This window comes from Macaca thibetana, chromosome 9 (genome assembly GCF_024542745.1).
Source record: "Macaca thibetana thibetana isolate TM-01 chromosome 9, ASM2454274v1, whole genome shotgun sequence".
Classification (NCBI taxonomy): domain Eukaryota; kingdom Metazoa; phylum Chordata; class Mammalia; order Primates; family Cercopithecidae; genus Macaca; species Macaca thibetana.
Window position 1 is genome coordinate 24,804,505 of NC_065586.1, and position 22,393 is coordinate 24,826,897.

The 22,393-nt window shown below is 38.6% G+C and overlaps 1 protein-coding gene across 2 annotated transcripts in view; it reads right to left on the reverse strand.

Moving 5' to 3' along the window:
- Window positions 1-1,049: 1,049 nt before the first annotated feature.
- The window catches only part of ENKUR (enkurin, TRPC channel interacting protein), a 78,733-nt gene continuing 57,389 nt past the window's right edge, over window positions 1,050-22,393 (reverse strand). For both annotated transcript variants that reach the window (XM_050804855.1, XM_050804856.1), the window contains 5 exons: window positions 18,761-18,906; window positions 14,896-15,119; window positions 9,368-9,514; window positions 3,796-3,965; window positions 1,050-3,442 (listed from right to left, as the gene is read on the reverse strand). In XM_050804855.1, coding sequence (XP_050660812.1) covers window positions 3,436-3,442; window positions 3,796-3,965; window positions 9,368-9,514; window positions 14,896-15,119; window positions 18,761-18,906 — 694 coding nt within the window. In that variant the 3' untranslated portion in view covers window positions 1,050-3,435. The remainder of the gene's footprint in view (window positions 3,443-3,795; window positions 3,966-9,367; window positions 9,515-14,895; window positions 15,120-18,760; window positions 18,907-22,393) is intronic.

A 22,393-nucleotide genomic window follows, 5' to 3' on the forward strand; every position in this document is an offset into this window, starting at 1 on the left:
TTGGCCAGGCTGGTCTTGAACTCCTGATCTCAACAGATCCACCCACCTCAGCCTCTCAAAGTCTGGGATTACAGGCGTAAGCCACCGTGCCTGGCCCAAGGTACCTTTTGATTATGATTTTTCTTCCCACATAGCTTGACAACTGGGACAGAATGCACTTATTATGGAGATTTATTTAGCTGAGAGGTATTTCTTAATTTAAAAATTGATGTTCGGGCAATAACTCATGCTCACATAGACTTTAATTCATGTGTGTCTGACTCTGAGTTTCTGAGAACAGGGAAGCATGGGTCCTCAGGTCAGGTCCTGGGACACATTAATTCACTAATAAATATCACCCATGAGGCTTTGTTGGACACAACCTTGCAGACCTTTCTCAGTGACTCTGGCATCATTACTGATTTAAGCTTATCTATCTTTTTGGAATGCCTGTGCTGAGTAACTTAGGATGTATTGCCAAATTTTTGCCAGTTACTAGAGATAAAAGTTACCAAATATAGTTATCATCTGTGTGTGCCACTGAAGAGATTAACCAGGCTAGGCTAATCTCAGGCTAGAACTTCTAAGCAGTTCAAACAAGTCCTTTTCTGCAGCCAGATTTTATGGGTGTGGGAAATTCTATTGATGTTAATGGGCCTAGCACCAACTGGACAAAAGGACTATGGAATTGAGAGTTCTTAATAGTAAGTCATAGTATTAAGTTGTCTTTCTACATGCCAGGGACTATGCTGTTATGCACATATTGTTCCATTCATTCTTATCATAACTCTACAGATCATGGAATGGGTTAACAACCCCATTTACAGAAAAGGAAAACATGGTTTAGAAAGGTTATGTAGCATACTTAATAAGCAGCTGAGCTGGAATGCAAACCAGAGGCCACCTGACTTCAGTATCTGAGCTCTTAAGCACTATGTGAAATTGCCTCCTCCTACTTTGATTATGTGTTAACTGATGGGTATGGAATCATCTGGTTTGTTTAGTAGTCAAATTCTCTATCCTCCAACTCTGACTTATGTCATGATAATAATGTCAAGAGATCATTAAAATACATGTTTGGGTACGGTCCATTACTTTATTCATTAAGGATTTTTTGAGTATCTTCTCTATACCAGCTGTCCTGCAGATTCTAAGGAATGTAGATGAAAAGATACACAGTGTCTTCTCCCCCACAAGCTTGCAATTTCATGGAAAACAGGCAAATAACCAGATATGCACAATACAATATGACCAGTGCCATAAAGGAAGACCAGATTCTGAGGAATCAAAGAGGATTGTCATGGAAATGTGATGTGAGCTGATGAAGACTAGGGATTTGCCAGGCAGCTATGTAGGATGAGAGAAAGAAAAAGGCAGTTTTCTGGGCAGAGGGAACCATGTGTGCAGATCTGGGAGGCCTCTAGTACCTCAGTACTATCGGAATGCCAGTTACAATGGGTAGGGAAGAAGCAGCATTTCAAGAAATCAAGCTAAAAAGATCACAGACAAGGGGCCAGACCACATCAAATCTTTATTCTACCCATTCTTCCTTTGAACAGGAAGAGAAACCAAGTCAAACTAGCTGCATAATGAAGTTTGACTTTTTAGTTTCAGGTGTCTACTCCCAAGTGACTGCAGTCTCCATGTCTCTTAATTTATGCTCTCAAGAGAGAGAGAATCTGATCAGTCACTGGCCAGCTGTCCAAGTCAGGTGTTTGTCCCTCTTCTGGGTGATAGGATGACCCAGGTATATATGTGTATGGATTGGGGGAGGTTGAACTGGCTTTATCCAAAGTTGGGATCCCATGGTAGGGATCACCCTCCCAGGAACAATGGATGGGAATGTTTCACTCTGAAGGCTGTGTGAAAGAAAAGCAACAATGTCCATCTAGGACAACAGTGTAGACCATAGAGAAAAGTCTAGATTCTTTAGTAGACATTTACAGAAGGCAAAAGAATTAGCTGTTAAAACCACAAAGTTTTCATTTTAACATTTAAGGCAACTCCCACTCATGACTTCAAAGCATAATATCCATAAGGCTAAAGTAATTAGAATATTTTTGCATTGCTACCGATTTTGAATTATTTAAAAATGAGTATGTATAGCAATCATTTCACAAATAAAATACTTACCTAAACATCTCATCCTGAACTGGCAGAGAAAGGCTGCCTGGATCAACAGAGCCACTAGACAAAAGGAGAGTGGGCCCCTGAGTGACTGAGGGAACAGAGTTATACCCCCACCCTTGGTCGCATTGCACAGTGATGTACATGAAAAATGTATCTGTATCAGGCAACTGAGATTTGGAGTTAGTTTGTTAAAGTAACTTAAGTTGCTTACTTAGCGATGCAAACGGGAATGATATGCATCATTTCTAGGCCTGGCCTGTACATGCCTCTCCCTAACTCTGGATCAGGTGCATCCTACCCACTCTGTAAGTCTGGGTCCCTGAGTGACTGCAGAAAAGGGTTCCTGCTGGCCTGCTCACAGCAAAGCACTGCTATGTTAGCAAGAATTGAATATATGTTTATGTAATTATACATTTTGGAGTGTACTATCACAGCTGTTAGCCTACCCTAAATAGCAACCAACCATTCTTGGTAAGTGAGAACGTATCATATATTATCCTTTATTTTATATCCACCCTAAGTTAATAAAGGAATAAAGATACTCATACAGACAAGTTTCAAGTGAATCTTCAAAAAAATTGTATGTGAACTATTTTTCTTTAAGTAGCCAAAATAAGCTTTTCTATAAGGCTTCCAAATTCTGTGTTTGCAAAAAAAGCTTGAAAGACTCCCATATTTTGTTTTTCATGTTGTCCAGAGGATAAAAACCAGTGTAAGTAGTAGGAATGGTTACTTCTCTGATATTTTATAGTTGCATATATTTTACCCAATTTTTCTAATTTAAAATTTCATAAAATAACTTTTTCCTCCTAGATATTTAGAGCTATTTTTCTTATTTTGGGTTGAAAACAGCTCTACTAACATAAACTTATTGCTTAATAGATTATGTAATCTTACAAATGTAACTTTAGAATTCATAAAATAGATAAGTAGAAAGGACCAAAAGGAAAAAAAACATTTAAATAAGATATGCATAGTGAGTTGTGGAATAAAACAAGAATATCGAAGTTAGTATGCTAGAAAGGAGGCTATTCTCCTTAATCATCCTCAGTGATGCCTTTTACAAGTTGTAGTCTTGATTTTGTAAGTTGTCTTCTTAATTTTTCTTCCTCCAAATAGAAGCCTTTCATCATATACAGTGTTATGAATACTGAAAATATTTATCACTTGGAATAACTGCAAATGTCATGGGCCACAGGAAAATACATCTTTTGCATTTGTGGAGTTCAGAAACAATGTGTTGGAGACACTTAGAGTAGTAAGAAGGCACATGTTACCATTTCCAGTTCAAAATACTTAACAGTTTTCAAAGTTGTGCTGTTGGTATCATGCACTGCAGGAAAAAAAAAGTGAAGTTTTGAGTGCTGACTTTATTTTTCAGTACCTAGAAATTAATGTTTATGTGAAACATGTAATAATAATGAATTACATTGTGGAACTGGAACACATATTCTCAAATGTAATAGTTTATATGTGGAAAAGGTGACACTAGTAAAAACAAAATTTCTTCTTGTGTAAGTGAATAACTCAATTATTCTTTGCACATTGCCTAAGCATTCTGATTAAGTCTATTTTTATTCTCTTCATAGTATTTTCCTTTTTGAAAAACGTGGAGTTTTATTTTTATATTTTCCATGTTTTTTTTCCCTGCATTGAAATTGCTATACTTTAAAGATCCATTCTTACTTATTGGCAATATAAATAATTTTGTGCTTTTCAATTACACCAATGTCGTGTTCCAGTTGTTTCATTTCTTCTTCCAGCCTCTGCTTGCGGATCTTCTTTGGTATGGAATCTATAAAGACCGAGAGGGACTGGAATTCTTTATGCACCTCTTCCCAGTTCTTTTTCAGCCCCTGCAAATGGTCAAAGAAACTTGTAAATACCAAAGCAAACTGCAAAAGTAAAGGAAATTGGAAAAGTTAATCGGTAATGAAAAATGTCAATAGGTAAAAGAAACTGACAAAAATAACTTCTAAAATGAAATGTATTTATCAAGTACTTGGCCACAGTAACCAAAAATACTGTACAGAGGCCAAATCCCATCCTTGACTGTGTGCTCAGTTCCCACTGGGAGTATTTGTTTGCTCTGATTTTGTTGTTACTGTACTTGTTTTTACCATCAAAAATGCACATGCAGAGTTATGAGTAGTGTGAAGCTAAAGCTCATGGCAAATATGTGGGTAAAAAACAACTTAGAACAACATTTTTGAACAGGAAATTGTTTTGTAAAATTTTCTTTTTTATCTTCATTCTTCAACAGAGAAATCACATCAAAAGACCTAATTCTGATGTTCATGGCCATATTTTCTTATTTCTAACAAATGGGATTTGTAAAATTGCTGAAATTCACTTGTACAAAAGAAGATCTTCTAAGTGTCTTTTCAATATATTAGAAAGAACCAACTGCCCTCTATATAGTTAAGGGATCTATAGTTCCTATTAATATATTCTATAAATGATTGAAAGGTCATTAAATGTAACACACATGCTAATTCAGTAATGTAGCTAACGTTTTCTATTCTCACAAATCAACAAATGTAAAATTAGGGATCTCTTAGGAGCAATAAAGGTTATTTCTGTTTCTGTATAATTACCATTTTTTATCACAGTGCCCTATGGGCTCCATAGACAAAATGGTCTTAAACTACTAATTAAATTAATTCAATGAAATTTTATAAGTCAACACTTTTTAATTATTCATTATGGGCACATAGATTATTTTATTTACACAAAAGCAAAACAGAAAGTGCAATTTAAGATACTGCCTTGACGGTGAATTGCTTGAGTCCAGGAGTTCGAGACCAGTGTGGGCAACATGGCAAAAACCTGTCTCTACAAAAAATACAAAAAATAGCCAAGTATGGTAGCATGGGCCTGTGGTCCCAGCTACCTGAGAGGCTGAGGTGGGAGGATCACCTGAGCTCAGGAGGTTGAGGCTGCAGTGAGCCATGATTGTGCCACTGCACTCCAGCCTGAACAACAGAGTGAGACCCTGCCTGACAGCAAACCCAAAACCAAAACCCAAAAACTGAAAATACTACCTAGAAAACATGGTCCTTGAAAACCATGGCTGTACATATAGGTGTAAAAGAGGATTAGAAGTGACTCATATAATAATGCCTTCATCGTAAGCTCTCACGGTACAAATTTAATCTTGTAGAAACTTCCGGGGACAATAAAATTTCAATGATTTATTTCCATGCTTCGATAAAAGGGCTGATGACAGGTCATGGCACACCGTATAGAAGAGGTTGGTTGGGGAATGGGGCAACAAATTATGAGACCTTCTTGAGTGAGCTAAGGATCTGGGAAAGGAAAAGGATAGAAGAAAAAGTATCCAGGTTAAAATTTAAGAAGAGGAGGCTACACAGTTCTTGATAGTGTATGCGATGTATTCCAAAAAGAAGCCCTCAAAAGAATTCTATTTCTCCACAGCCTTTCATTATGGAATGTGAAATAGGTTCCCACAGTGCTCCACAGGGGTGTCTATTGCAGAGAGGAAGTCTATGTATTTGTACACTTGCGGATATCAAAGGTTTTTCATAGCTAGTTGGGTGATATTTCCATATTACTTGCAGTCACAGCAGCTACAGTTTTCCTCCATATTTTCTTTTAAAGGATAGTTTGCTTTTATCTTCCAGTGTGTACAATAACGTTTGGATCAAAGTCAACAGTCAGGGATGGAAACTAAATGTAGCAAATATTTCACATTATACTGAAATAGGCTACTTGCTGCCTTTAAGAGGTTTTTTCATTATTTCATCTAAAAAGATATTTCATGTGTTGCAGCAATAGCGATTTTCCCTTATTTTTATTTCTTAATTTTCCTCTCTTCTATTTTAATGCTGAAATAATATTGTTCATTTTGGAAAAAATTCAGATAGGGAGAAGTGATCTTATAATAAGAAGGGCCTTCAGTTTCATGCTCCTTTTGCACCCCCCGCCACCCCCAAACATTCTCCACCTTATGGGGTGCTCCCAGCTCTTTTGCCCTTTGGCCCCAGTTCAGCCACAGAAAGCCCTGGAGGGCGGACAGTGAGGTTGGGGCATTTCTCCTCCTCTCCTAGGACAGTCTGGACACGGGTTCTAGCTGCATTCATCTATGACTGTGACCCTCAGCCCAGCTCCAGCTCTCACTGGATTCTGAGAGCACTGCTTCTTCTGCCTGCTGCCCTTCAAGCCTAGGTGGTGGTTAATTCCTATTGTCCCTACTCCTGGGGTGCCTCAGTGCTTCTTGTTGGTTCCCTTAACCCTACTTCGCTTCTGTCAATAATTCCTTCATGAATTCTCTTCAGTGGCCACTGCTCATGCCTGTAATCCCAACACTTTGGGAGGCTGAGGGAGGAGGATTGCTCGAGGCCAGGAATTTGAGACCAGCCTGGGCAACATGGTGAGACTCCCTCTCTAAAAATAAAAATAAAAAAAAATGAAATAAACAGATTACAAAAAAACCCAGCCAGGCATGGTAGTATCCCAGCTAGCAGTGAGCCGTGATTGTGCCACTGCACTCCAGCCTAGGCAACAGAGCAAGACTGTCTCAAATAAATAAATAAATAAATAAACAAACATAAGTTCTCTTCCAAGTCCTAGCTGAGTGTGCCTTCGATTTCCTGCTGGAGCCCTGACCGATGCAGCCTCCCTTTGCTACCTCCTCTGCAAGTATGTGTTCTGTAGTGGGGGAAACACCAGCCTGGCAATTGGTAAATGAGTTTTGGTCCCTGTTGATGCACTTGATAGTTTTGTGACCGAGGACAAATGAAAATCAAACTCTAAGTTCACTGACACTGAGGACTGTGTTTATTTTGCTTTCTACAGTATCCTTCTGGCTGGAACACAGTAGATATTCAATAAATAAACGAATAAACAAAGGGGCCTGCTTAATGTATTAGTATTAAGGGCTGGGCATATTGGCTCATGTCTGTAATCCCAGCACTTTGGGAGGCCGGGGTGGGTGGATCACCTGAGGCCAGGAGTTCTAGACCAACCTGGGCAACATGGCAAAACTCCATCTTTACTAAAAAATACAAAAAAAATTAGGTGGGCGTGGTGGTGCATGTCTGTAGTTCCAGCTACCTGGGAGGCTGAGGCATGAGAATCACTTGAACCTGAGAGGTGGAGGTTGCAGTGAGCCAAGATCATGCCACTGCACTTCAGCCTGGGTGCCAGAGCAAGACTCCATCTCAAAAAACTTTATATATATATATATATATATATATATATGTGTGTGTGTGTGTGTGTGTGTGTGTGTGTGTGTGTGTGTATTTATATACATAAATAAAATTTATTTGTATATATTGTATATACGTCATATATAATTTATATATAAAATATGTATAAATAGAGAATTTTGGAATTTAATTGGTGAGAGGAACTATGGATCTATGTACATGTGGAGATATGAATGTGTGTATGTATGCAGCTCCTCAGTTTCATAAGGTTCCAAGGCACCAGCCACCACTGGAGGATTATAGATCTTTAGCTGGCCTGAAAAATGTAGAGTGACACAGCATATATATATATATATATATAGCCCTCATTTTAAAAATAAGAAATTTGGAATCACTAGACCAGACGATCCTGTCCAGGTATAATGAGACTGTTATTTTATGAAGAATGAGCAGAATGTGGCTTACTCAGGGGCACACAATCAGATTGTCATCGAACTACACGCAACTCTTGCCCAGGGAAGGATCAGGGCTCATCAGGAGGCCGGCCAGTGGCTTCGTTACTATGGCAGCTCTGCTCCCTGGCTCATAAGGCATCCAGTGGAGGATTTGCTATTGTCACATCAAAGGGTAACTCTAGTGACCGTAATAGGAAGCTGAGGGCTGCTTATCTCCTGCAGCCAAAAAGACACAGAAGGGAAGGACCTGTCACTTCTGAGTTCTTCGTCATATTCCTATTTTTCAGCATCATTTAGGTGTAAAATCCTGGCTTTCACAAAGGCATATACTTTCTGAAAATGGGAACATCCAAATGAGAGAGACAGAATGGGCCACAGACCAGAGCTCTCCCTGAAAATGACATGCCAATTCTCACTTCCGTGTCTGCCAGCCTTCCTTCCTGCCTGTCTGCCTTCCTCCTTTGCAGCAGACCATTTCTGAACATCTGCGTTTCCACTGAGCACTGTGCTAGGCACTGGGGATGCTGCTGTCAGCAAAGAGACACCGTCCTTGCCTTTGAGCCACTCCTAATGTCTGGGACACGCCGTCACTCTACATTTTCAGGCCCAGCTAATGATCTATACTCCTCGGGGGGGACTAGTGCCTTGGAACCTTGTGAAACTTAGGAGCTGCATACATACGCACATTCACATCTATACATGTACATAGATCCATAGTACCTCTCACTAATTAAATTGCACAATTCTCCATAGTAGACATTTTAAAAAATCTTATGCCTTTTAAAATATCCTCAGGGTTTAGCATTTAAGAAATGTTTATTGAGGATTATGATGACATTGATAAAATGTTAAGAATTTATATCAGCATATGAATCCACTTTTCAACAGATTAATAAGACACCAGAAATGGCTTCGTGGGATGTTTTCAAAATGAAAAAAAAAAAAAAACCAAACAATTAAGTATTATTTCTACCTCTATAAGAGAAAGTATGACTATAAAAACCAAAGAGGTGCTTGATTAAACACTTATACAAATGATGAAGCAGAAACTCTGCTTACGCCCCCTAATATTTTAAATGCTTCAGATAAAAGTCCTGCATTAAAAAACCCAATATAAATATATCTTTAAGTCTATTTAATTAAAAACAAGAGAAACATATGTGAAACCTAACACTTGTTTATTTAAAATTTTGGACATGTGGCTTATAGGAAAGAAAAAAAAAGTTGTTTTAAGGACACTTTCAATTATTCTAGAGCTCCATCTAGTGAAAAATATCTAATTTATTATTCTTCACAAACTCAGGGGCATAAAAATGAAAATAAAAATGCTTTATTTGCCTCATTTCATGCGTGTTCATTGTAGAGGAAGGTAGGCTTCCTTACAACCGTAGTTCAGGAGAAAAACAGTTCACCAAATTGGAAATAAAATATTATTCAGTGAATCCCTATATTATAACTTTTTGCTCTCTCCAAAGAGTAAGCTTTGCTGTATGTAGTTTTTAACTGTAATCCAAAGAGATTGTTCTGATTTCAAAATCAAAGTGCTGCCTTTAATCATCAAGGTGCTGGTACACCTTTCTTTCAGAGGTGATCCAAAGAGTTACAGATGAATGTAAATGGCAGAACACACACCTGCAGAACCGCCTCTCTTTCTTCATCGGAGAGCCTTTTCATAGCTGCTTTCTTAAGGTTTTCCTGGATATAGCGATCATATTCTTCTTGGGCTTTCTTTAGTTCCTCGTTTCGCCTACATATGTATTCAGGTGTGACACCATAATCCTAAGAAGATTTTGCAGAAAAAAGTAATCAATATTTTGTATGCAATCTTATATATGTGTACACATCAACCGATGATGGGAGAAAAATAAATGGTACGGACTTAAAGCCTTTGCTCAAAACCCTGTAAATTGACAAAATTCAGTGATTCCCCCCGCCCCTCGTTGAGAGCTAGTAGATTTCTGCCTTTTAAAATGGAGTTGTTATTGGCCAGGCATGGTGGCTCACACCTGCAATCCCAGCACTTTGGGAGGCTGAGGGGAGTGGATCACTTGAGGTCAGGAGTTTGAGACCAGCCTGGCTAACATGGTGAAACCCCGTCTCTACTAAAAATACAAAAATTAGGTGGGCATTGTGGCATGTACTGGTAGTCCCAGCTATTCAGGTCGCTGAGGCATGACAATCTCTTGAATTCAGGTGGCTGGGAGGCGGAGGTTACAGTGAGCAAAGATGGTGCCACTGCGCTCCAGCCTGAGTGTCAGAGTGTGACTCCATCTCTAAATAAATAAATAAATAAATAAATAGATGGAGTTGTTACTGCAGTTGCTTGTTTTTCCTTTTCTTTTTTTTTTTTTTTTCTTTTTTTTTTTTTTTTTTTTGAGACGGAGTCTCGCTCTGTTGCCCGGGCTGGAGTGCAGTGGCCGGATCTCAGCTCACTGCAAGCTCCGCCTCCCGGGTTCCCGCCATTCTCCTGCCTCAGCCTCGTGAGTAGCTGGGACTACAGGCGCCCGCCACCTCGCCCGGCTAGTTTTTTGTATTTTTTAGTAGAGACGGGGTTTCACCGTGTTAGCCAGGATGGTCTCGATCTCCTGACCTCGTGATCCGCCCGTCTCGGCCTCCCAATGTTTTTCCTTTTCTGAATGTTTCCCACGTCTGTTCTTGGCTGATACTTTACTCCTAAGAGTTGGCTTTTCTACCTTCTATGTTCTTCAGTTTTTACCTGAAACATCTTGAATATGATATTCAAGAGTTGGCTTTTCTACCTTCCACCTTCTACGTGCTTCAGTTTTTACCTGAAATATCTTGAATATTTTGAAGTCTCTTTTTCGTGGTCTTGTTAAAGAAAAGACAAAATCTTCCAAAACATTATAAAAACATGTCCCCATCCTGTGCCTATAAAAACCCCCAAGACCCTACCTAGCAGGCAGGCACACAAATGGCTGCACGTGGAGAGGAACACATCAATGGAAGGACATATAAATGGAGGCGGTCGAGAGGAGCATGCCAACATAAGAGCACACCGTTGGGCACTGGCATGCTGGCAGGCCATCGACCAGTGGAACGACACAGAGTTTGGACGGGGTGGTGGGAGGAGAGCCCGAGTCACAGAGCTGCCCGGCTCCAGGGAAAGTCCATCTCCCTTCGGGCTCCCCCATCTGCTGAGAGCTACTTCCACTCAATAACACCTTGCACTCATTCTCCAAGCCCACGTGTGATCCAATTCTTCCAGGATACCAAGGCAAGAATCCTGGGATACAGAAAGTCCTTTGGAAGCCCTCTGCCCTTGTGATAAGGCAGGGAGTCTAATTGAGAAAACACAAGCCGCCTATGGACAGCTAAATTAAAAGAGCACAGCCTGTAACACATGCCCGCTGGGGCTTCAGGAGCTGCGAACATTGACCCATAGACACTGCTGTGGAGTCAGAGCCCCACAACCTGCCCGTCTGCATGCTCCCCCTAGAGGTCTAAGCAGTGGGGCACCGAAGAAGTGAGCCACAGCCCTATGGTACACCCTGCAAGGGGAATAAGACAACTTTTCCCATTTCACAGCGACTGACAGTGAAACCATCAGCTATGATTCTTTCAGCTTAGTAAATGCGTTTGATTTCACCATGTGTAGAAACAGGACTACTATGTATTCCTTCTTTAAAAAATATTTGAGAATGTACTTGGTGTTAGGTATACTGGTGAATAAAAAAGGCAAAGTTTCTGTCTTCAGGGAATTTGCATTCTATGGTGACAGAGACTCACCAAAAATAGAGAATGAAATAATATGTATGTGTTCTGAAGTAAAATAAATAAGGATAGTGAGGGAAAAGAAAATACTAGGGGCCATTTTAGATAAACAAGGAGGTCGGGAAGGACCTCGCTGAAGAAGCAGCAGTTGGGAGGTATGGTAGTCATTAAAATTCTGACAAACATTCTGTTTTCCTTTTGGACACTTGGTAGGACAACACTTTCCTGTGTTGTCCTCATAAAGTAAGATGTAGCCATATGCCCCGAATTGCTCAGTGTCAGTGGAGGTGACCTCTGCCACTTCTGGATAGAAGCCTTAAGAATTAGTGGATGACTTGCTGTGTCTTTTCCTGTCTGGTCTAGTGACAAGCAATGTTTAGATTTTTCTGGGTCCTGGAAGAAGGAAAAGAAGCAGAGCCTGTAACAACCCTCAAAGGGCATGTGGCGAAAGCAAACAATAACACTTTGTGGTTTTAAGTTACTGAAATTTGGGGGTTGTTTGTCATCACAGTGTAACTTAACCCATCCTGACTGAACAAGGGATAGAAATCCTAGATATAAATGTGTCTGGAAGCTGCAGAGGACAACACAAATAGACTCTGGGAGCCCAGTATTCTGGTCAGTTGGTGCAGTGAGACAGGCCAATCCACTTCGGAAAACACTGAGGGAAACACCTCATTACAACTTAATAACAATAATGGAGCTTCATCATGATGATTCTGCAGGATCGCAAAAAGATTAAGTTATATTTGGCATACTCTGTTTAAGAAGGAGAATGACTGGGCACAGTGGCTCATGCCTGTAACCCCAGCACTTTGGGACAGCTAGGCAGGAGAATTGTTTGAGCCCAAAAGTTCAAGACCAGCCTGGGCAACATAGTGAGACTCCCATCTCTAAAAAAAATTAAATTACATTTTCTTTTAAAAAGAAAGGGAATGGCATGATACAGTTCAGGAAAAAAACTCACAAATGAGCAAAAGCGTCAATGATCTGAAATATTTCTATGGGCTGAATCACTGGAGGCTAATGCATACTGTTAATAAAATTGCATATATTATAATATTCACTCTTTGTTCTTTTATTAGGTGTCATATTTTGTGCCAAGTGCTCAATATATTTTATATTATTTAATCCTCACTACGACCCTGTGATAAATCCAATGGATTGTTGGAAATCACGGTTACTAAGTGGCAGAGTTACAATTTGAAATAATGTCTTTACTACTATTGCTAAATACCTCATGAGATCATCTATCCTTGCTTGTTTTCAGAAATCGTTTCTCATGGTACGAATGGCATATAATTCACTTGGAACTGAAACAGGAGTTCACTCATTTTATAAAAATATGACATTGACTTTAAAAGAATTTATTTACTATCTCACCTACCAATAATAGATCTTTAAAACTTAACTCTGATAAGGGAAAAGTAAATTGAATAAGTCTTTTGTGAGCACTGATTGCTAGTCAGCAACACCGAAAGGACATTATGTGCACGGTGCTTTCATGGCTTGGTAAATGAGCATAGACAGATCTGGTATTTTTCTCTTTCCAGGATGGATACTTCAAATTTCCTGTTGAAGTTAGAAAATGCAATAAAGTGGACAGCTTAGAGAGCAGCCAGAAGGAGGGGCAGAGTGTGTGGCAGGTGGTGGCATGACCATCGAAGACTTTTCATATAATCATGGAGAAAAAACGGATTGGAAGTGGCTTTAAGAGCCAGGAGAGTGAGTTTTCCACTTTTCCCTATCCTGTGGGACAAGGAGTATAAAACAGTTTCCAGGGGCCACAGAAGGAGGAAGTACCTGGAGAAGCCTGAAGTAACTTTATTGGCTTATCCTGCAAACTCCTAGATTCCTGAGAAGACAGTGTCCTCTGAAAACAGCCTTGAGGGTCCTGTTTTGATTTTCCTCTGGCATTGGATTCATCATGGTAGATCGCTGGACTCTTTAATTCAAGGCCCCTGTACATCACTATTGCAGTTTCTTTTCTTTTGTTCTTTTATCTCTCTTCCTTTTTCCTTATCTCTCTCCTCCTTTTTCCTTCTGTCCTTTCCTTTCTCCCTCCCTTCCTTCATTTCTTCTTGACGCAACTTATTATTTAGAATTTTGCACTCTTTTTGTTTGTTTTTTGACAGAGTCTCGCCCTGTCACCCAGGCTGGAGTGCAGTGACACGACCTTGGCTCACTGTAACCTCTGCCTCCTGGGATCAAGCGATTGTTGTGCCTTAGCCACCCGAGTAGCTGGGATTCCAGGCACACACCACCATGTCTGGCTAATTTTTGTACTTTTAGTAGAGACGGGGTGTCACCATGTTGCCCAGGATGGACTTGAACTCCCGACCTCGAGCAATCCGCCCGGCCTTCTAAAGTGCTGGTATTACAGGTGTGAGCCACTGTGCCCAGCCTGCATTCATATTTTGTGTATTTCAAACACTTTAAAGCTTTATAAGTATGCAAAATAAAGTAGGATTAAATAAGATTTTTATAAGCTTTTTTATTTTAAAGATCTGTATTTGGCTGGGCGCAGTGGCTTATGTCTGCAATCCCAGCACTTCCGGAGGCTGAGGTGGGCGGATCACTTGAGGTCAGGAGTCAAGCCCAGCCTGGCCAACATGGTGAAACCCCCTCTCTACTAAAAATACAAAAATTAACCAGGCCTGGTGGTGCATGCCTGTAATCCCAGCTACTTGGGAGGCTGAGAGAGGAGAATCACTCGAATCAGAAGCTGGAAGTTGCAGTGAGCTGAGATTGCACCATTGCATTCCAGCCTAGGAAACAGCGTGAGAATATGTCTCAAAAAAAAAAAATCTATATTTAAACTAAAATGTTCACCAATGAAATTATACACCTTTTCAGATACAAATGAAGGACCCAAAATGACTAGATTATTGTATAGTACTTTCAAGTCTTCACCCAAAACCCAAAACCAAATAAATATATTCACGTTAAAATAGGAATGTGAATTATTTATACTACTCTGATGAGATGGATGGCTCTAAAGCTGCATTCTGCTTCATTTTTCTTATTCAGCTGCCAAGTTACTGTAATTAATGACTAAATCTTAAGACCATCTGACAGCTTATTCCTTCTAGATTTACAGTAATGACTGCTTTTAGTGACATTTCCACCTAACCAAAAATATCTTTCAGAGAATGTTTATTGAAATTGTTAAATATATTGATAACCAAAATTAAGGAAAACAACAATAACTTTTATCTACTGAACTATACGGAATTGTTTACTACGAGTTCTTTGTAACTTTATCACATTAGATTTGGACCAAACACAGATTGCAGAAGAATGAGAATCAGCAACGTAGACAATGTGTCCAATGAGAGCACTAATCATGATAATATAGATGATCACCATGAACACCATATTTAAATTATTTGAATCTCAGCCCTCTCATTAATATACCACAAGGCTACCTTTTTATTGATGTACTTTGGAACTAGTCCTGAAGGCTCAACATCATGCTTGTCTCCCGTTCTTTTATCAACATAAATTGGTTTAGGCTTTTTAGCCACTCCCATGATGACATCGGCTGCATTTGTATTTATAAAATTTTTTCCACTCTGTATTCCCATGACAGGATGATCAGTCCTCAATGGCACAGCAGGCTTTTTGGGCATGTTCCGATCAAACTTTTTTTCTGTTAAATATAACATTTCTTTGTTAATATTAAACTACAAACACTGCTACTCAGTACTATTTATAATATCCAGATATTTTACCACTTGTATATTTAAGTTTTAGTCATCATATATTTAAATATTTAAGATAGAAGTTTATACTTATCCTCAAACTCATTGACTTGTGGATATCAAATATGCACAGCTTTTTACCTGTCAATCATGCCTCAATAAAATAATTTTTTAAAAAGAAAAAAAGTCAGTAATTAAAATGGAAATAAATTAAGGGCAACATAATCAATTAGTATGTTGAGAAGGCCAGGCACGGTGGCTCATGCCTATAATCCCAGCACTTTGGGAGGTTGAGGCGGGCAGATCACTTGAACTCAGGAGTTCGAGACCAGTCTTGGCAACATGGTGAAACCCCATCTCTGCAAAAAATGCAAAGTTAGCCAGGCATGATGGTGTGCACCTGTAGTCCCAGGTACTCAGGAGGCTGAGGTAGGAGGATTGTTTCAGCCTGGGAGGCAGAGGTTGCAGTGAACCGAGATCGTGCCATTGTACTCCAGCCTGGGTGACAGAGTGACATTCTGTCTCAAAAAAGATCACATACACACACACACACGCACACATACATATGAACAGTATATACACGGAAGAAGTATTTCTTGCTTATTGGCCATTTTTACATAGCCTCTTCAGCTTGATCATTCCCATTGATCTATTTTGATATAGCCAAATGGTTTGCCACAATGCAAAAATGTGAAATAATTTATTTTTAAGAACTGAAAGCAACAGCTATCTTGAAAATGCCTTATTCCAATTTTAACCCCATCACCATTACTAAGGACTGACTTTATTCATTTATGCATAATTTGACCTTTATTATGAGTTTATATAACTTTTATTATCAGCAAAGCCAATACTTATTGTCAAGTCTATAAACTGGATTAGCCTCTTGTTAGGGACTGAGTTATGTCCTCCTAGAATTCACATGTTGAAGCCCTAACCCCCAGTATCTCAGAATGTAACAGTATTTGTAGAAAGGGTCTTTAAAGAGGTAATTAAGTCAAGATGAGGTCATTAGAGAAGGCTCTGATCCAATATGACTGGTGTCCTTAGAAGAGGAAATTTGAACACAGACATACATATAAGAAGAACGTGTAAAGATACAGAGAAAAGATAACCATCTACAAGCCAATGAGAGATGCTTTAAAGAAACCAACCCTGCTGGGTGTGGTGTTGCATGCCTGCAGTCCCAGCTACTTGGGAGGCTGAGGTAGGAGGATTGCTTGAAACCAGGAGTGTGAGGCTGCAGTGTGCTTTCATCATGCCTATGAAGAGCCACCACACACTCCAGCCTGTGCAACATAGACCCCATCTCTAAAAATAAAAACAAATAAAAATACCCCCCAAAAAGGAAAGCAAAAATCAACTAATCCTCTGACACCTTGATATTGAACTTCTAGTTCTCCAGAACTGTCCTCCAGAACTGTCATTGGACTGAGTTTTTAAAGCTCTTGCAAAACCCTGCATGTCTTCCTTTTTTTCTCTCCCTTTTTTTGAGACAGGGTCTCACTCTGTTACCCAGGCCGGAGTGCAGTGGTGCAATCATAGCTCACTGCAGCCTCAACTTCCTGGGCTCAGGTGATCCTCCCACCTCAGCCTCCCATATAGCTGGGACCACAGACGTGTGTCAGCACACCTAGCTAATTAAAAAAAATATTTTTATAGAGATAGGGTCTCACTTTGTTGCTCAGGCTGGTCTCATACTCCTGGGCTAAAGCAATCCTCCTGTCTTGGCCTTCCAAAATGCTGGGATTGCACTCATGAGCCACTGTGCCCAGCCCTAACACCCCGAATTGATGAATTACTCTAAAGGTCAATGGAATTTTGGGTTTGCTTTTGCCTTAAAATGTTTATAAAATGATAGGTTTCTTCCTTTATTTCTTATTTGACACAAAGGAGATATATATATATATATATATATTGTGTGTTATATCATATGTTTAACCCTAGAGAGGCTATATGAAGACCCGAGGGATACCAGTGGTCCTAAGGCATTGAAAGCATCAAATTCACTTTAAGATTTTCCTATATTCTCAAATGGTATTGTTAGTCATAGAATGCTGGGGCACAATAGGCCAAGACTAGAGGAAGATACAAAAGAGACTTCTGAAGTCACGAATGAAGGATGAATGTTGTATTTTCACACTTGCTTCTTCCATCTTGCCATCTTGCCTCATAGTGCCCTTACCCTTTGTCATGAGATATGGGTTGAGAGAGGATTTGGGGACATTAAATACTGCCATAAAGAGAAGTAGTTTCACTTTTGTTAAAATGTACATCTCTAGCTGGGCTTGAGATGTTGCATTATTTCCTTGATGCCAGCAGACATAAAAAGCCAACATTTTGAAGAGACAGACTCGTTTCTTTCTGTCCTTTCCTTTTCTTTTTCTTTCCCTTCCCTTCCCTTTCTCCTTCCCCCCTTCTTCCTTCCTTCCTTCCTTCTTTCCTTCCTTCCTTCCTTCCTTCCTTCCTTTCCTTCTTTTCCTTCCTTCCTTCTTTCCCTCCTTCCCTCTCTGCCTCCCTCCCTCCTTCCTTCCTCTTTCTTTCTTTCTGTCTCTCTCTCTCTCTCTTTCTTTCTTTTTTTTTTGAGATTGGGTCTCACTTTGTTGTCCAGGCTGGAAGACAGTGGCTTGATCATAGCTCACTGCAGCTTCGAACTCTTGGCTCAATCGATCCTTCCACATCAGCCTCCAGAGTAGCAAAGACTACAGGTGCATGCCACCACACCTAGCTAATTATTTTTTAAAATTTTTTGTACAGACGGGGTCTTGCTGTATTGCCCAGGTGCTCTCTTTTCTTTATTACCCTAAGACATCTGGGGAGACATACCTGGGTTGTGAAGAAATTGCTTCCATGCAAACCTGTCACAGATCACTTTTCGTCTACTCTCCCTTTCCCTGATAGCTTTCTTTCCTGAAATCATTCAATAGACTCCATAACTAGGATCAACTCTATAATTTTTGAGGCCCAGTAAAAAATAAAAACACAAGGCTACTTGATCAAAATTTAAAAATTTTAGTACAGCAAGAGTACAGCATTAAAATAGGCATGGGGCCCTAAGCTGGTTCTACCACTTATTCATGAAGCCTCCTTCATTACATCTAACTCATTACAGTCCAGTTGATCTTAGAGGTCTGGAAGAGTAAAAGCCTATACTCAAAAGTGAGTCTAGTAGTTGCTTCAACAACTGGTAGTAATGGTTGTAATTTTCATCTGTTGGAGAAAAGGCCAGACAGGGTTTAGATGCTGGGCAATCTTGCCCATTAGTCAGATACTGTCTCTGGGGTCTTGACTCTTCCTATAATTGTTGTTTATAATTGAAGCCCCACAGCTAGGGACTAAGATGGTTCGGCATGTGGGCTTCATTGGATAGTCCAAACCCAATCAAAAGTCTATTTGGGGGGCAATTTATCATTCTCCATTCTCTTTTTCTACTCCATTCTCTACTTCCACTTTCTCCTAGTCAAATTCTGTTTAATATGAGGTAAAGCTGCTATCACCTGTGCACGTTTAATATTCATCAACAATACAATAATAGTTAAATCACCTGCTAAAGCTTTTAATATTAAAAAGAAAGCATGATAAAACCTACTGGGTGGTAGAGTTTTTTCCTTTGAATGTTTCTTTAGGAAATCCTTTGGAGAAGGTACTTCAACTTTTGCTGGTCCCATAGTTTTCATTGCAGTTTTAGCTTTTTGCATGTCATCTTTTACAGTTGCCTTAAAAATGGATATGTACCTAAAATTAAATTTAAAAAGTTGTAGCATTTATATTTCTAGTAAAAATTACTTAAAGTTTAAATTTCACATTTTAATTTATTTAAGTCTATATTCATATGGAGAAGCATAATCATAAAACACACTTACCTGAGCCCTGTCCATCAGGCTTAGAAAAACTAGATGGAAGCTCTGCTCTAAGAAAGAGGTGCTAGGGCAATAGTGTTCATAGTATTTCCTTATTATCCTTTGAACATCTGTAGCATTGATAGTGATGTCACTCCTCTCATTCTTGATGTTAGTAATTTGTGTTCTCTGTCTTTCTCTCTCTTTCTCTCTCTGCTGATCAGTCTGGCGAGGGGTCTATTAATTTTATCAATCTTCTCATAGAACCAGAATTTCATTAATATTTTCCAGTGTTCATGTTTTCCATTTCAATGATATCTGCACTTATTTTTACTATTTCTTCTTACTTTGGTTTTAATTTGTTTTTCTTTTTTTACTTTCTTAAGGTACAAGTTTAGGTTTTTTATTTTGAACTTTAATACTTTTGAAGTCTTCTTTGATTTAGAAGTTTGTTTATACATGTTTAGTTTTCATAGATTTGGGATTTTCCAGATATCTAATTGATTTCAGATATATTTCCATTGTGGTTAGAGAATATACTTTGTATGATTTCAATTCTTTTAAATTTTCTGACATTTGTTTTATGGCACAAAGTATGTTCTATTTTAGTAAATGTTCCGTATACACTTGAAAAGAAAGTATATTGTGCCACTGTTGGCTGGAGTGTTCTATAAATGACAATTATGTCAAACTGAAAGTATCTTCAAATGTACTGTATCCTTCCTGATTTTGTCTATTCTATTAATTATTGAAAAAGAGATGTTAAGATCTCTGACTGTGATTGTGGATTTGGCTATTTTTTCTTTCAGTTAAAAGAGTTTTTGCTTTATGTATTTTGAAGATCTGTTTGTAGGTGCATAGCATTTAGGATTGTTATATCTTCTTGAAAAACAGATCACTTCATCACTACAAAATAACATTCTTTATTCCTTTTAAAATTCTTTGCTCTAGATTCTACTCTGTCTGATATTATGGTAGCTACTCAAGCATCCCTTTGACTTGCAATAGTATATGTTTTTCCATTCTTGGACTTTCTACTTGTCTGAGTTTTCCTATAGACTGCATAGAAATTTTATCCAGCCAACAATTACTTTTGTTTAGTATGTTTATACAATTCACTTTTAATGTGATTTTAAAAATTTGTTTCTGCTTAAATTTTCCAGCTTGCTGTTTTTTAAATATCCCCTTGCTCATTCTTTCTATCTTGCTTTTTGTTTTGTTTGGTTTGGTTTTGTGGAAACTGTAGCTTTCCAGTATACCGGTTTAATTTATCAGAGCCTACTGTCAAGTAATATTATAGCATTTTATATATGGTATGAGAACCTTTCAAAAGAATACTTGCATCCAACCCCACCCTTGTCCTAGTGTTGTAGTATATTTTACTTTTCTGTGTGGTATAAAAATCCATAAATGATTGTGATTATGTTCCCTTTATATAATTATATTTTAAATATATTTGAAAAAATCTTGAATATTTACACATATATTTGCCATTTCCAGTGTTCTTTATTCTGCTGTATAAACCCATATTTCCAAAGGATACCATTCCTTCTCCATAAAGGACCTTTTTAAACTTCTGGCTTCCATTGTTTCTAATGATACATTTGCTGTCCTTTTTTCTTCTTCTTCTATATAATTTTTCTTTTTTTTCCTCTGGCTGTTTTAAACTTTTTTCTCTTTATTAATAGTTTTAATAAGTTTGATGATAATGTCTCTTGGTATGATTTTTTTTTCCACTTGGGGTTAACTGTGATTCTTGGATTTTTGGATTTTGAGATTTCATCAAATTTGACAAATTTTTAACCTTTATTCAAGTATTTCTTCTGTTTCCTCATCCGTTTTCTCCTCTTCCACGATTCTTTGACTGATTGATATTGTTCAAGCCTCATTGATTCTCTGCTTTCCTTTTCAGTCTATTTTTTCTCTGTATTTCATTTTGTATTGTTATATTACTGTGTCTTCAAATTCACCTAAATTTTCTTTTTCAGTGTCTTAGCTGCTGTCAATCCAATCTATTACTTATAGTTACATTTTGTACATGGTATTCTTTATGGTTAGAAGTTAGATTTGGATCTCTCCTTCCATTTCTTTCCCCATCTTGGTTCATGCTTTCTTGTACCTTTTGAATACATGATGAATATTTAAAATAACTGTTTTAAGGTCTTCTCTGCTGATTCTCTCATCTGTGTCATTTCTGTGTCTGTCTTTACTATGTTTTCTCTTGGTTATGCATTATATTTTCCTGCTTCTTTGTATGCCTGGTAATTTTTGATTGGATGCCAAACATTGTGAATTTTACATTGCTTGCTGCTGAATTTTTCTCTTCTTTCTCTCTTTTCTGGTGTTCTTTAAATTTTTTCCTTAGCCTTTTTCTGGGATTCAGTTATGATAGTTGGAAACAGGGTGATCATTTTAAAGCTTGCTTTAAGTGTTAGGGTAATTCCACAAGTGCTTTCAGTCTATTTTGAATTTGGCCCCACTACTGAGGCAATATGCTTCTGAGTGCACTACTCAATGCCCTGTGTATTAGGAGGTGTCTCCACCTGGGCTGGTGGGAACACGAACTTTACCTGGCGCTACTGCTTTCTGTTGGCTATTTTCTTGGCCTTGGTTGTTTCATTACATACGTGTGCTATCAACCAAAGACTTTAGGGAAATCCTTGTTCGTATTTCCACAGTCCTGTCTCTATGCAGCTCTCCTCTCTGGTACTCCATGCTGTGAATTCTAGCAGCTTTGGCCTTCACAAACTCTGAGTTCTGTTTCAACTCAGGGAGACTCCTAGGCTTTGTTTTAATTTTTCCTTCAGGATCTTGGCCTGGAAATTCTATCCAGAGAGTATGCTGGGGCAATGGTAGGGTTTGCCTCACTTGTTTCTCTTCTCTTATGGATGACTGCTCTGTGTTGTCTATTGTTCAGTGTCTGATAACTATTGTTTCATATATTTTTTTCTGGTGTTCTGGTTATTTAAGTCGAGAAGATAAATCCCATCTTTGGTTGAAAGCAAAAGTTCAGCGATACTGTTTGTAACAACTTGTATTATCTTCTTCCTTATGTAGATAGACTTATTTGGAGACACATTATTGTTTTTTTCCTTTTAGGAGCCTTGCCTCAATCCTGAACTTAAAGGCTGGGAATCAATTATAGTCCAAACCGAATGAGCTCATTAGATACTTTCAAGAAATAATGTTCAAGCCAAATCTGTGCCTTAAAATGCCCATAGAAGTTGGGGTTGGCAGATACGGTCTCGTGATTAAGAAGATAATTTCATTTGGGGTTAAAAAAAGGTGTCTCTACCCCCACCTCTTTTAAATTTGTAAACCCATGATTCAATATGTTTTTGTGTAGGTATACGAACTGAAAGCCTGTCCATCTATTATAGAAA